The following is a 15,694-nucleotide window of genomic DNA, read 5'->3' as shown; positions in this document are numbered from 1 at the left end:
TGTCTTTTTGCAAAATTCAAATCAGGAACAAATGCTGTGAAAAGGGTCACTTGTCCATTATTGAAAGCGTCATTGAAAAAGATAGTTGCTTGTGTCGTTAGAGAATTTGAACTGAAAGTGAATTTATGTTATTTTATTTGCCTTTAATGGAGTCGACCAAGGCAATATTACCCGGCACTGTGGAACAATATCAATCTAAAAGAAACGCCAATCTGGCAGATACAGGAGAGGATTTCAGATATCTAATGTGACACGTGTGTGTGTGTGTGTGTGTGTGTGTGTGTGTGTGTGTGTGTGTGTGTGTGTGTGCGCGAGCGACTTTTCTGTGTCATGGTGAACTGAACGACACTTAACCCAGAACCTGCGAAGCCACATCTTCAACACAAACGAAGCGGAAGGAAATTGAAGAGCTCAACAAAGATTGTTAATGAACAGCAAAAACAACAGTTCAAATATATTTTTAAGGAATAATGAAGACAGAATCCACACATGTCGTACATTTATCTTCACGGCTGCTTGATTACATTTAGACTTTGGAACAGTCAATAGAGCGTCTTGTCTGTAGATCTAGGAATGCACATCTGTACATAAAGAGTTAAACATTAGCAGCAGAAGCTTGAGGCGAGCTCTTATTTTGTTAAATGGTGTCAATAAACATTCAGTCAAGCTGTTGTAAAGTCCTGAATCTGTATTACGAGTTACAAATCCCTCCACTCGAAGCTTTAAACGTGTGGTAAGAGTATGCAGTTATGAGTTATTCCTGTAATATGGTGCTGAATAAATGTATGAATAATATGGAAAGACGTTTATGGGTTTGGCTAAACTTTCACAAAATTTCGAAATCAATTTTGCATTTCATAAAGCGAGAAGCAGCATTTTCAGCTTCATCAAAACTATTTTGATGAATATTTTTAAGTGTTGAATTCAAAGCCCCTGAAAGCTTGATTTTGAATGTTAGGTTTTTTCTCTATAATCTCAGATATTTATAAACTAAATCAAATAAAAAAAACAACATATTCATAGATATTATTCATTAGGAGGTTAACAAAAGCTTAGCTCATGTGTTTCGTTAGGACTGTGTGGGTGTGGCCTGGAAACATTACTGTGGGTATTCCACAGCTCAGCTTCGGCTCTTATCTTCTGCTAAAATGTCTTTTGTTCCTAAAAAATAGTCAAATACGAAACTTTTCCCTTCATTGTGACGTTAAACTAAGAGACATTGGACTGTCGTAGTCGGAGACTATTATGTTAGAGGAGCATTTAGAGAGTGCAATAACACATTTTCACAATACATTAAGCAACTATTCACAATGTCAGGACGTCAGTGCAGGAATCTGTCGCCGGTGAAAACAGTGATATTCAAACTTTCTCTGTGGCTCTGGGTTGATTTGTTTATGTTCACCACTGACTAAAAACATCTATGTTGGTTTAACTCCTTCTCTCTTCATGATGTTTTTTTTCCCACAGGTGACTGACTGTACATAAACTCAACAGCTGGGAATAAAGTAGACCGTGGAGAAGGAAAGTCTATATCGTGTCCTCTTTTCCGTCCTTTTTTTGTACTTTCTGCGACCTTAAATTATTTACATTTGCTACATTATGCTTGCGAAGGCCAAAGTAGTTTACTGCCTGAGTTCTTTCCTTTGGGGTTGAGTTTGTTGTTCAGCAAAGTGTTTTCCAGTAATTAAGTTCTGAAGAATAGAAAAAATCTACTTTCTAACGCAACTGAACTGAAGCCAAACCTGTGGAAACTGGATCCAAAAAGACAGCATTTGTGTCTCTTTAACGTGCACACGCACAGACAGAGTCAATGCCAGGAAGCATTATTTATTCCTTTGCCGAGGAAACGCACCGGCAGTCATTAAGAGGAGCGGAGTGGGTGGGATTCTTACATCCTCAAAGGTAAATTCAGTGTTTAAATCCCTGAGGATAACGGCGTTAAAGTAAATCATGAAACATTTACCCAATTAAGACTGAAAACCTCTCGAGTGAGAAAGCAAAGCCTTCGTCGTGTAGATGCATTAGGCTGAGTTTAAGATGGAGTAAATACTCGAGAATGGAAGTACTTTAAATATTTATTTGTAGCCTGCAGAGCGTCCTCACTTTTTGACTTGTTAAAATGTGAAACAGCACACTCCAGAAAGCATCTGACGGGCTTCCTGGCTTTATGCAATAAGCGGGTGACTCACACTTGAAAAAAACTTTTTAGCATTGTTGGCATTCTCCACTAAAACCAATTGGGCACAACTGGGACAAGCAAACTAATTACCGTGTGGCTTGCGCCCTATGGCATTAATGAGGAATTGTAACAGCGCTAACAACCCATTTTACAGGCGCCCCAGTTCGGTTTATTGAAAAGTTGTGCCAACAGCGCTGAGCTGAATATGTGACAGTCCAAATTACTTTCATTCTTTGTGTCACTTTCCCCGTCAGCCTTCTGGTTATGGGTGATTTAATGAGGAGGACAATTGTGTGTATGATGCAATGACAAATAAGAGGTTTACAACCCTTTAAAAGCTGAACGTAGTCTGGTGCTAGCCTACGATTATTGATATTTTTTTCTTGCGACTTTATCGTAAAACACCAGAGCTGCAGTTCTGGATCTTAGTTAATCTAGTTAATGAGTGGACATTGACTTTCGTCAGATTCACATTGTATATTTTAAACCTGCAAAATAAAATGTCCACCACACGTTTGCCCAAAGGGATAACAGATAAGTAATTAAACTAAATTTGTATTGTATTATGATCCAGGTCTGTCCCAATTGCTTGTGAATATTTGAGCATATCTGGACCTGTAATTGAAATCATTCATGAAGCTGCTCTTACAGTAAGTGGTGGAAACAGCTAGTGAGCTCCAAACAGTAGACACGAGGCTGTGAAGCACCGATAACACACATAGTATGTATTTTACGTCGTCTCCACTGTTATAGATGACTTCCTGGCCACCAGGTCATGATAATTTGCTGGCCACATTAATGTAGGGATATGCAACAATATATAGCAAAACTGAAACAACTCAGGAATTTAAATTAGGATGTTTGACTTAAGGGCTCTTTTCAAGACATGGATTTTAAGATCGTTGGTGAAGGTGATAGCAGGAACCACTTTTTGATTTCAGACGGTATTATATTATATACATTATATATGTATATATTTTTATTAATTCTTCACGTGATTTATATATTTTTATGTATATATATATATAAAAACAATAAAATATTTAAAAAAGTGATCACGTGAAAAAATGAATTATTTTTATTATTGTTCTTATATATAAAATTAATATATAAATATACATATATATATAAATTATAATATATATATATATATATATATATTGGGGGGAATACAATTCTATATATGTATATATTTCTATTTATTTTCATGTGATATATATATATGTATACATAAAAAAAAATATTTGTTTCCAATATATATATGTTTATATATATTATTTATTTATATTATATAATTTCTTTTCCAATTGTATAATTATAAAGTGGATCCTGCTATCACCTGATCTTAAAACCCATGTTTTGAAAAGAGCCCTTATGTCAAAAATCCTAGTTTCAATTCCTGAGTTGTTTCAGTTGTGTTTTATGTTTTATGTGTTTTATATGTTTTATAATTTATATAATTACACTATCCACAGTATAGCTAGAGCCTGCACTCCACCACTAGGCTTCCCGTCGGCCTATCGCTGCTCTCCTACACGCTGACGACGACACCCGGAAGCACCGAGCTGCTCTCCGCTTTGTTTTGTTTTGGTAGTAGCATCTGGGTAAGAGCTGGACGGGCAGAGAGAGAGGACCGTCCGGGTGAGAGAACCCGCTCACTAAATGGGGAGAGCAACATCGGGGATGGAAGATGACGAACCGATAGACGACGCCTGTGACATGCCGAGCTTTATGAGCAGTCTCGAGGAGGCGAGGGTGAAATTGTCCCGCAACCTGCCGACAGAAACTTCCTCCACGGACGGGAAAGTTGAACCGTCGGTCAGAGATCTGAGTCGTCGTGTCACCAGATCAAACTCCCGGTTGTCCCTCGACGGAGGTGAGCGGTACTCGGAGGAGAGGAGCGGCGAGGAAGGGAAGGATGCGAAGGGCAACAACAACAACAACTGCAACGGCGGAGGAGGAGAGAGGAGGAGGAGGGCGAGTGCAGTCGAGATTTTGAGGAGGAATTTCGGCGTTTCGAAGTCTCCCTCTCTGTGTTTAAATACAAACAGTCGGATGCATGAAACCCGCGAAGGAAACGTTGACAGTGACGTTTCAAACGGTCACGGAAATGAACGCGACGAGTGTAAAAAGTCGGAGCGAGAAACGGGCGACGCGGGGACTAAAAACGAGCCAACCCAGAGCGACTTGACGACTTCTAACGTAAAAGGAGTTGAACGCTTAACCGTTACAGGTCTGCGACGTCACAGGCGTGACGGTGACACCGACGCGGTCGCTTCAGACGAGTCTTTTAGCACTAAAGAGCACGTCTACTGCACTGTTTACTGCATTGCTAACGACCGCGAGCGAGAAGTTGAAATCACGGACGATGAAACGGTCGCGTCAGGCGCACCGGACATGGAGCTGGACGCGGGTTCGAGTCCCGAACCGGCTCTGTACACACTGGACGACCTGGTGGACCCTTTCGGTGCAATGGCCTACCGGCTGTCCGCAGAGCAGGCCGGTGCCGAGACTGCGGTGCAGAGTTGCCGGGTGTGCCTGGAGGAGAAAACCATCGCACCCCTGCCCTGCTGCAGGAAGGCCGTGTGCGACGAGTGTCTGAAACTCTACGTCAGCTCCCAGGTTGGTAGGAGGGAGGTTGAGCAACGGGGGGGGGGGGGGGGGGTAGTGCAGGTCTTGCTGGGTCAGTCAGCAGCTGGTTGAAGTGTCCTTGAGCAACAACAACAACATACACACTCACAATACTGAAGTGTTATGTTTGGTGTATTATCTGCTCAAAGGCATGGGGCATGGATCAATTCTGGGAACTGTTGTAAAATACCTGGAGCTGGCTGGCATTGAGCAGGTCTAAATGGGTTTAAATGGGCTTTCTATTTCATTAAATTGTTACCTAAATGTCACAAGGCAACATCTGCAGGTCTCCTCATGATGTGATAACAACTGCTTTTAGGTCACTGACACATTCTGCACTCAAATTGGATTGTTTTTGACAAAAAGCTGTTGAACGCGCGTGTCCTTCAACATTGTGCATGTCCTACATCGTTGCCCTCACGTCCCAAAATGCCTTGTTGATGCCAGAACATATTCCCGAGCATCCCAGCTGCACCATTCCCAAAGTCATTATTTAACTCAGCCAAAAATAGGTCACAAAAGGGACACAACGTATCGGTTACACTGCATTATGTTGCAACTCTATATGTTCAGTGAGATCTCTTGTTCATTGATTCCGGTGATGATTTACACTTATAAATCAAGGAACTGAATAATACATGAGAGATACATTAACTTCCTTTGATTCAGTGTAGCTGCCAGAGAAATAGGGACTCTGCAATGAAAGGCACGTCGCCGATCTAACGGAGCTAAAGTATTTCAGGATGGATGTCTTTTTAAAGTGCCGGTTTCATGAACTGGTATGATCCTCTGATCATAACAAACCTGCATGCTGTCGCAAGTAACAATCACAGGTCCGTTGCTACTGTTTCTGTAATCTCCTTTAATCTGTTTAGATACAACGGTGTTTATCGGTGAGACGGACAGCATTTTATCTGTCTTGCTGTGATAACGAGGCGTGAATAATCACACAAACACAGAGACGAGCTCTGATAACAACGCTGGAATGAGATACGGGTCGTGTAAACTATCCTGTGTGGGTGGAATTCTTTTTTTTTTCCGTCAATGTAAGCTACTGCAAACCCTCAGTAGGTACATTAAGCGTTATGTCAGGAGGAGTATGTGCTCAGTGCCTTGCTCCTGGGCACTAGACTGCACTGCTTTGGTGCTAACCATGTCTTAAAACCAGTAGTTTGCTGTTATTCAAGGAGGCAGCGTCGGGCTTATTCTAAAGGTTAGATATAAGGATATGGTAGCTGATAGTAGAGAACGTATTCTGCCATAACAGTAGGTGTTTAGATATGTTTAGGTCCACTGGGAAAATGTGCATCTCTCTACATCATTTCCCCGTCACATGAGCTCAAGCACCACCTGTCAGGTCTCCAAATATGGGCTCATGCATGAATTAAAAACGGGCAGAAGTACACCTCAGTGTACAAATACTCCGAGTACTCCGGAATGGCGGTGACACGTGTATGTGAGAGACAGATTGGCAGCACTCACAACCCATCCGACCAGTCTGGCATTGGTCATCACAGTGTTATGACAACAACGCCAACACATCGCAGCTCTCATGCCCTCCAGAGGATACATTTTATAATCTTGTAACAGGCTTTTAGTGTGTGTGTGTGTGTGTGTGTGTGTGTGTGTGTGTGTGTGTGTGTGTGTGTGTGTTGGGTGTAACACCGTCAGAGGCGGATTCTGTTGTTCTTGCTGTCATTTCACACACACACACACACACAGACACAGACAAAATGCCTTATCATGTGTCAGTGCAGCTGGTCTTGATGGCCTGAATATGTGCGGAGAACAGAGACAGAAAGAATATATGAAATGAGGAAGAGAGAGAGAGAGAGAGATGGAACCAGAGAAGAAGAAATGCCCTGAGAGGAAAGAAAGACAAAAACAAAGAGAGAGAGCTAGATGGTGAAAATGAAGTATGATACTTAATGTATCTGAGGTCAGATTAGTTCAGATCTGAACACACTCACCTGTGTTGAACCCAGGTATGAATTTAATGACGTAAAAATGTCCCTGAAGGTGGTGAAGCATTGTTTCAAACTATGTTTATTTTGACTCCTTTTGAAACATTTTGAATTTGTTTAATGTTTTATTTTAACTCTGTGATGTCCGTGATCAGACGGTGTAACTCATGCGTGGATACGGTCCACTAAATGACTGCAGAGCACTTGGTGTGAAGTAACTAATGTGTGTCATTGTGTTGCTTTGATACATATTAACTTCCACTCTCTCCACGGCCTCCTCCAGCCTTCTATTCAGCTCCCTCTTACTGCCTCTAATCTTGGGTAAATCATTAACCGTCCCGTCAGCGGTGTGAAGTTACTCCACGTGCAGATTTGGTTGTGAAAGACAAAAGAGATTAAAATTGTTGTGATAAATATTTTGTGTGTCACGTTCACACGGTTGAACACATGTTCTTTGTCTCATTGCATGCAAACCTTTTGGAATCACATATATTTTGTGATGTTTCCCAGGTGCGAGTAGCCAAATTGTACATCGGCTGTCCGATCCCAGAGTGCAGCGGCTACCTGGAGGAGGGAGTGGTGATTTCCTATCTAGCCAATGAGGACGTGGCAAAATATCGTTACTTTTTGGAGCTGAGTCAGCTGGACTCGAGCACCAAACCCTGCCCCCAGTGCAGCCAGTTCACCTCCCTGAAGGGGATCAACCCCAGCCGCTCCGAGCACAAGTACAAGGTAAGATGACGGCTCCAGTACGCCAACGAAACATCAGAAAATTAAAGCTGATGTATATGTTTAAAAGTAACGTACGGATGTGCTTGCTTTCTTCTGTCCCCACCTTAGATCCAGTGCAGCAATTGCCAGTTTGTGTGGTGCTTTAAATGCCACGCGCCGTGGCACAATGGGGTCAAATGTCGCGACTACAGGAAGGGAGACAAGCTGCTACGAGGCTGGGCCAGCGTCATCGAGCACGGGCAAAGAAACGCCCAGAAGTGTCCACGGTGCAGGGTGAGAATCCCAAGTTATCACGACGCGGGTTTGTTCTGCTGTGGAACAAGCACGGCCAGAGGAGTGCTGTCACCGTGTGCCGTGGGTGTGTGGGGAAATGGAAAAGAGGTTTGACTGATGGAGGGCACAATAAACGTGGATGAAAAAAAAAATCAATGAAGGCTAAGAGAAAGCACGAGAGCAGGAACAAGATGATGGATGGGGAGCTGCAGGGGAAGTGGAGAGATGCTCAGATTTGAAGTGCTGGACCGAGATGTCTCTGCTGCACTAAACCAAATCTGGTAGACTCACTGGCATCCCGCCCACTTGTCATAAAACAAGCCGGGTCCCATTACGACCAAGTTAGTCCACACAATATTGAATTTGACTGTCAGGAGATGACTAAAGCAAGATGTAGATTAAGCTAATTACCGGTGTGTGTGTGTGTATATGTGTGTGGGAAACTGTTTGCTCACTCTCCATCTGCATCCGCCGCACCGGCGTCTCTGTATTTTCTGCTCTGGAAGCCGGGAGAGAGAGAGAGAGGATCGCGTTTGACCGGGACGTCCTGCTGTGTTCAGCTGGGAAAGAGGCTGAGAGCAGCTGAACTTAATGCCCAGTTTATAGTCGCACCGCTCACCGCTGCAGCAGCCAAACAGAGAGGATCCATTAAGTGTGCCGCTGCTTGCATATTGCAGCGCAGCTCAATAGATGCTGAACCAGATGCTGATAGTTTGAAAATGAGAGTAGTAAACTCTGCCAGTGTTGCATTTTAGTGCTGCTAAGTACTGGGGAACTGTTCCCATTTTACCATGAAGTGAGTCCCGAAGGAGAACATGATGACGCATTCAAACTGGGACCAAACCAAAAAAGAGTGAAAGAGTGAATTATATCAATAAGTCAAGTAAACCTCTTCTTTTTTTTCCTTCCATCGACATCTGTAGATCCATATCCAGCGTACAGAGGGATGTGACCATATGACATGTACGCAGTGTAACACTAACTTCTGTTACCGCTGTGGAGAGTGCTATCGACACCTACGGTTAGAATCTTTTGTTTTGTTTTCTATTTTCTCTGACTCCTCCTCCTTTTTATGTGACGATCTCATTCAATCTTAAACACTTCTTGTTGTCAGGTTTTTCGGGGACCATACGTCAAACCTCAGCGTGTTTGGATGCAAGTATCGCTATCTACCTGATAAACCTCACCTGAGACGGCTAATTAGAGGGTCGGTCTGTGGTAAGTGTGTGTGTGTGTGTGTGTGTGTGTGTGTGTGTGTGTGTGTGTGGAAAGAGATACACTTTTTAACCTCAGGTCCACCATTTTGGTCCAAATTAAGATATCTCATATTCATGGTACCCAGAGGATGAACCCCACTGTGATCCTCTGCCTCTAGCACCGCTATCACGCCAACATTTTACTTTGTCCAATACTTTTGGTTTATGACTAAATACCTGCAAAACTATTGATATTCCCATCAGCCTCAGTACTTTATATTATTTGCTAATTGGCAATTGTTAGTATGCGAGCGCGCTAAACTAAGACGTGAACATTGTAAACATTATAGCTGCTGCTAAACAGACATAGTCACTGTTAGCATGAAGCACAACGCAGCCTCAAAGAGACTTAGCATGGCTGTAGCATACAGTCAGGAATATTGAGTTTTACTTTAATACCATATTCACACTTTGAAGCTAAGTTTGTCAGCTACTGTGACAAACGTGGTAGATTCAGTGAGTTATTAAGCAAATAAACTGTTAAACTTTGTGGTCTGCCCACACTCCCTCAACCTGCTTTATTTTCTGTAATCTGCTTGAGTAAGGGATTTCCTGCGTTGCCCAATAATGCCCATGACCTGAAATAAATCAGCGTCGTCATGTTGCACTCTGCTGTGGATTATAACTGTAGATTAGAGAGAGCAGTAGTGATGGAAAGCCATCCCCTTCCCGTCCGACGGACATTAAATTGCCTCTTGATTGCAGCAGCAGTGGACACTTCCACATTAAAGTCTGAGGCCCCCTGAAGGAAAGCTTGATAACGAAGTGTGAAATCATCACATATCAGATTATGTTAGCTATAATTATCTTTTCACAGTTATCAAATTCATGCACCAGCAAGCCTCCAGGAAGCTGAACTCTGATAGATTTGTTTGACTCTGCTCTCCATGACAGCTACAGCTAGTTATCCCAGCAGGGCGCCTGCTGAACTCCGAGCTAATTTGTCCCTCAACGAGAACCACTTAGCCGTCACGGCTCCATGCCACGGACTGTTAGCGGCACACATTTGGCATGTAATAAACGACGTCTTAATGTGGGTGGAGACATTTTTTTTTTTCTCCCTAAAATCTGCTCAGCTTTCCTCCACGGCCCCAATGGATGCACTGGTGGCCAAACATCTTGAATATTTAGCAGCGATACATTAAAGTTTAAACAAAATGAAAGAAAACAACACATTCATTTTGAATCGTGCAATATTTATTCATTATGGATGATTATTGTTCTTCTCCCATCTCTCTCTCACTCTACCTCTCTCTCCCCATCCCCCTCTCTCCCTCCCTCTGTTTCTCTCTCTCTCTCTGTTACTCCCCCCCCCCCCCCCCCACACTATCTCTCTCTCTCCCCCTCCCTCTCTCTCTCTCTCTCTCTCTCTCTCTCTCTCTCTCTCTCTTTCTCTCTCTGCAGCCACTAAGGTGCTGATCGCCCCGGTGGTCATTTTGCTGGTCGTGGTGCTCGGAGCTCTCGCCCTGGTGATAGGTAACACAATCACACACATGAACACACAGGCGCACGCTAAGAGAAGAGAAGTAAACTCTTCTTCTTGTTTTTAAAATGCCAAAGCTGTAGATCCAGATTATCACTCTCTGGGTTTCTGGCTTTTACTTCCTAAAACTACATCTACCAGTAATATCATCCGAGTGCTCTCTCTCTCTGAGCACTCTGTCAGGCAGTATGGTGAACTTTCGATGCCTCGGCTGAACTGTAATTAGCGTTAATCTCTTTCCCGTGTCTGTGTGTCTGACGGATGATCCGCTGCGGGCCGGCGTCTAGCGTCATTTATTTCCATCGTCGTTAGAATCAGTGTCGTGCTGCTGCTCTCTTTCTCAGCTCAATTAATTTCTAAATATGCCAAATGTGAAGGCAGCGTGCCGTAAGACGGAATAATCAAATCAAATCCATATAGAACACTCGTCAGAGCTTGATGTTAATGGGTAATTCCAGATTTACATTGTACATTAATGAGTAGTTCATTCAAATGTGTATAATTAGGAATCAAGAATCGTTTGCTTTGATCCGTCCGTCGCCCACTCTCAGCCCTCATCTCTACAGCCGCCTTCTCTCTCTGCAGGACTGGTAGTGTTCCCGGTCTACTATGTGTGCAAGAGGAGGAAGAAGCAGCGCACACAGGGCTCCGGACGGTGGATCTGACTGAAACCTCTTCACTGCACTTCGTCCAGGCGACGCCCGCACCTCCTCGGGGATGAACACGCCAGAGTCATGGCAAACGTCTGAGGGCAACGTCACGAGATTACCAAATGAAATTAGAGCGGAAGGAAGGGAAATAAACATATCAAGCGATGCCTGGCTAATCGTACGTCATCGCGGCGCGGATATGTGTGCCGCGGTGGAACCACTGCTGCAGAAGGAATGCTGGGTATTCGAGTAGAAAAGGCCTGAGTGCTCTTCACATGATGGAAGTGTTTGAATCCCCTTTTAAATTTCACAACCTATTTTAAGCCGAGTACTTTCTCTCCGGCCGCCTCTTGTCTCAGACACAATACAGGAAGTTTCAGCCGTGTGCGTTTGCGAGTTTTGCACTCTTCAGTCATACATTTAACAACAGCTGTCTCTCAGGAGAACGAGGCAGGTTTGTTTAGAGCTTGACGTGACGACATATTATTGTACGGATGTCGTGGATGATGGAAACAAAACTATAAACGCTGACTGCTGGAAGGTGATTGGAGGAGCAGCGGAGGAATGTGAGGAAATTATATCTTCCTTGTTGAGCGAAAAGTTTCGTCAGTAATTTGACAAAAGTGCAAGATGGAAACTGAATTTAGGACCAAGCCATGATGGAAAAGATTAGTTCTCACAGATGCAACATACAAAGTTGGGTCGTGTGTCCCCACCCCGAGAGTGGCACCTAGTTGTACAGGCCACACCCACCGTAGCGTTCTAAGAAGTGGTCCTGCTTTGCAAACGCACATTCAACCCACTGACGGCTAAAGGAAATATTGTAAAGTGGTATTTTGGCGAGCTTCCATCGTGTTCTGTCAAGGTTCTCCATCAGCTCCTCCTCCTCCTCTTCCTATCTGTCCCTGACATCCTCACTTCTACTTTTGGTCTCTGCCCTGGCGGGACGGCGGCTCGCACCCCCGTCGTCTCTGCCAACAACAACAACAGCTGCTGTGCGGCAATTGTGCCAAAAACAAAACCCTGAATGTGGACCCTGCCCCCCCCCCCCCCCCCCCCCCTTTGTTGGATTCCGTTGTTATTGTTGTTCAGCTTGTTGCAGAGGTTTTGGGTGCTGATGCTGTCGGTGCGTACCGGAGTCTGCATGAAAAAACAGACTTAGTAAGATTGTAAGAATATGCTTTCGATAGTGCAAAGCTGCTTAGGATTAAATCGACCGAACATACTATCGCAAATGGTACGCGTAGGTAAACAGGTATTGATGGTTTCACTGTTCACGTCGATGTGGCCTGGCTGGTGGTTTGCTTGAGAGCTAAACAGGGTGTTTGTTTCTTTAAAGAAATGAGGTAATCATCAGGCTGCTGTGCTGCGCAGATGTGCGGTGGATTACGTTTTGAATGCTAATTCTTAGGTGATCAGGTTTTTAAGAACTCATTTGGAGAGTTTTGATTTTATTGAAGCGGTGGGAGGACGTCTGTCTGCTTGAGAGATAGTGACACGGTGGCTTTTTAACATGTACACACAAACTTAACGGGCACAAACTGCAAGAAAGCACACACAGGCGGAGTGCTGCCAGGAAACGGGAGATTTTCAAGAGCTTTAAAGGTCGTCACCTGGCAGCAGCCAGATTGGCGTCCTTCACTTATCCCTCTAACCCCCCCCCCTGCTGTCAGCCCTCAGCTTCCTAAATGAGCGTCCAAATATCATCCAAACCAGATGAAACAAGACGGGACGCTTTTGAGCCTCTTATATACGTGACGATGACACAGAGCTACCTGCGGCGCACGCTGTGGTCAAGCACAGGTTTCCACATCACTCACAGTGATGTTGGTGGGTTTTTACTCCATCGTGAGACTATTACGAAGATGTTTTAAAGGAAAACACACGAAATGAGGCGGAGAAGCACAATACATCTGCACATAGAAGATGCTGCAGAAAGGAAATGATAAAACGCTGCAGTGAAGTATCAACGCATTGAAATCTGTGGTTACTAGTGGAGTTCAGGCTGAGCGTTGCTGCAGATTTCATCACTTGAAACCAGGATTTACAGCATGAAGGAGAAGCAGGGGTGATGTTCATGCATGCTAGGCATGGTTAGCTTCTCTTTATCCCAGGGATCTCACACATTCTCTACATCTGGGAGTTCATAAATACCAGCTGTCAAAGACACGTATATATATATATATATTACACACTGCTTTTCAGTAGGTCCTGTCTCTGGGTTTGAATCCACTCTCAGGGAGTTTGTTTTCTGTTCCCTCTGCCCGACCACATGAGCTGTGCCGCAGAAATTGCTGAACAGCGACCATGTTTAATTCCAGTAAAGTCAAAACAACACTGGAGACCCGAATATCTCGGCGACGCAGACGTTTCCCGGGTTGACTCTGCTGTATCGTGAGCGTTGCTTTTGGGGGAAAATATGTATCCGTAGTACCATCACTGGGAAAAGCATTGAAATAATCTACTTAACAAGTGCGCACGTGCATCATATGCGTAGAGGTTTTATCTGACTGCTCGGCGAGCGCTACACTGACATGTTGAAATGCTGCATTTTTGTTTGTTTGAATGAAAGCTGACATAGATGGACATTTGTATTTTAAATGATTTTCAGCACAGAGATGCATCAGCAGAGTGAAAACTGTTTAATCTACTGTAGCTACATACTTTTAGTATTTTTATTTTATACTATTTCCACAGCATTTTACCAGAAACGTTGCCGTGCCATTTGCGTTGCACCGCCGCTGAATCGGTCCGTTGTTTAGCTCAGTGCCTGCAAAATGAACAGATGGCATCTTTGACAAGAGATCAATCATTTGCATCATTTATCGAGTAACGACACTAAATATTTGGTCAGACGAAGTACGTCTTAGGAGCATGGGTTGACAGGTTTGCTGTCAAACAGTGATTTTAAATCTGAATTTGCGACAAGAGAAGTGTAAATGAATAATGACAGGACGGTCTTTGTGCCGCATGTCTGATTTCTTTCACGTTTATACATGTATGTCGTACATGTGTGTTACGACGCCATCTTTGTTTTGTTTTGTTTTGTTGTAATCCTACATATTACTGACTTCATCATTTCTGTAAACACTGAGTAACTGTTTGGGTTAAGCTAAACCTTTAATTCATTCAGTGACGAGAGAGCCAATCATTTGTCTTTGCTGGGGCGTGTTGGCTGGCTGATCCCCCCCCCCCCCCGGCCTGTTTTGTTTTGTTTTGTTTTGTGTTACAATCCCAGTGATTATTGACATAAATATGCAATAGTGCCTTCACAGCTGTTATAGGTCAGGGTGTGCCAACCTGTGCTTCAGGGCCCCCGTGTGACTCCAAAGATGATGTGTTAGAACAGCTAAAGCAAAGTGTAATGAATAGAAATATGGGGCCCCTGATTTATATAAAACTACTCAAATAATAAATATATCTGTTACCCCGACACTGGGCAATGTGCAGTGCAATCAGGCCGCCTATTAAGAATGTGCTCTAAAGATTAAACCAAACCTCTGCCACCACAATACAGGTGTGTAAGCTGCATCTCAAAATACTCATATTGTTTTTGCACAACTGTCACTTTATTTTGGCGGGTACAAACCTCACTCTTTTGGACTCTGCAGATTAAAACGAGCAGCAGCACATCAAGCACCGCTTCCAACATTGGATGGGTCTTGTATGGACAAAAAAGGCGTTTTCAACTAATCAAATGTGTCGTGTTGGGACTAAATGTTGTGGCTTCATTTCAACTCAGGAGGCCTGCGAGCGTTTTTATGTCTACACGCGACACTTTGTTTTCAACGGTATTTCTATTCAAAGAAATGTCTTCGACTCGATAACTGTTCTCCTTGTTTGCACTAAGAACAGATTCTTCCACCTGCTGCCTCTGTTAAAAATGTCTGCTGATATTATTATTATTATTGTTATTGTTGCTCACTTAGCCAGGCACACACACGTTGTTTTGAGGATCTGACGAAGAATAAAGTAAACTGGGTCAAATGCCAAACTGTTCTGTTGCTGTTTTATCTGATAGAGACGTGTTCTTTGTGTTGACGGGTTTGTCTGATATGTTTCATGTTTTTGAGTCACTGACAGTCGGCTCTACAAACCGAATGAATGTCTTCTGGTCTCGTTTTATTTGCCACCACCGCTGTGACTTCAGCTCTGTGTCAGCAGGGGTCACAAGTGCACCGCAGGAGGAGAAGCAACACAACCTGATGCAGAGTCAGAGTAACAGAGTCACAGTGTTGATTAGGATTACTTTTGAGGATTACTATTATAAACACATTGTAATTTAAATTGCGAATAAATAATGGCTTTATAAAACAAATTGAACTGTGTTTGAAAAGTGAATCCCTTTATTGTTTTTATTATTATTAGCAGTAGTACTAGTAGTAGTGGCAGTAATAGTAGTACTAGTAGAAGTTGTTTACGTTTCAAGCTGCTATCAACAATACAAAGACAGACATTGTGTAAGAGGGTTAACAGGAAACATGCTATACAAACACCAGCTGTGGAAAGTACATTCCCCTTAAGTA

The 15,694-nt window shown here is 43.4% G+C and overlaps 1 protein-coding gene across 1 annotated transcript; it reads left to right on the top strand.

The window, feature by feature from the left end:
- The first annotated feature begins 3,795 nt into the window (after positions 1-3,795).
- rnf217 (ring finger protein 217) lies at positions 3,796-15,477 on the top strand. The gene is made up of 7 exons (XM_079180460.1): positions 3,796-4,801; positions 7,285-7,506; positions 7,615-7,779; positions 8,703-8,800; positions 8,894-8,997; positions 10,440-10,511; positions 11,104-15,477. Exons 1-7 carry the CDS (start codon positions 3,842-3,844, stop codon positions 11,181-11,183), a joined length of 1,701 nt encoding a protein of 566 aa, XP_079036586.1. The 5' UTR covers positions 3,796-3,841; the 3' UTR covers positions 11,184-15,477.
- The last annotated feature ends 217 nt before the right edge of the window (positions 15,478-15,694 follow it).

Source organism: Pholis gunnellus (assembly GCF_910591455.1).
Source record: "Pholis gunnellus genome assembly, chromosome: 19".
Classification (NCBI taxonomy): domain Eukaryota; kingdom Metazoa; phylum Chordata; class Actinopteri; order Perciformes; family Pholidae; genus Pholis; species Pholis gunnellus.
The sequence above is the reverse complement of the archived record's forward strand: the minus strand, read 5'-3'. Positions and strand labels throughout refer to the sequence as shown.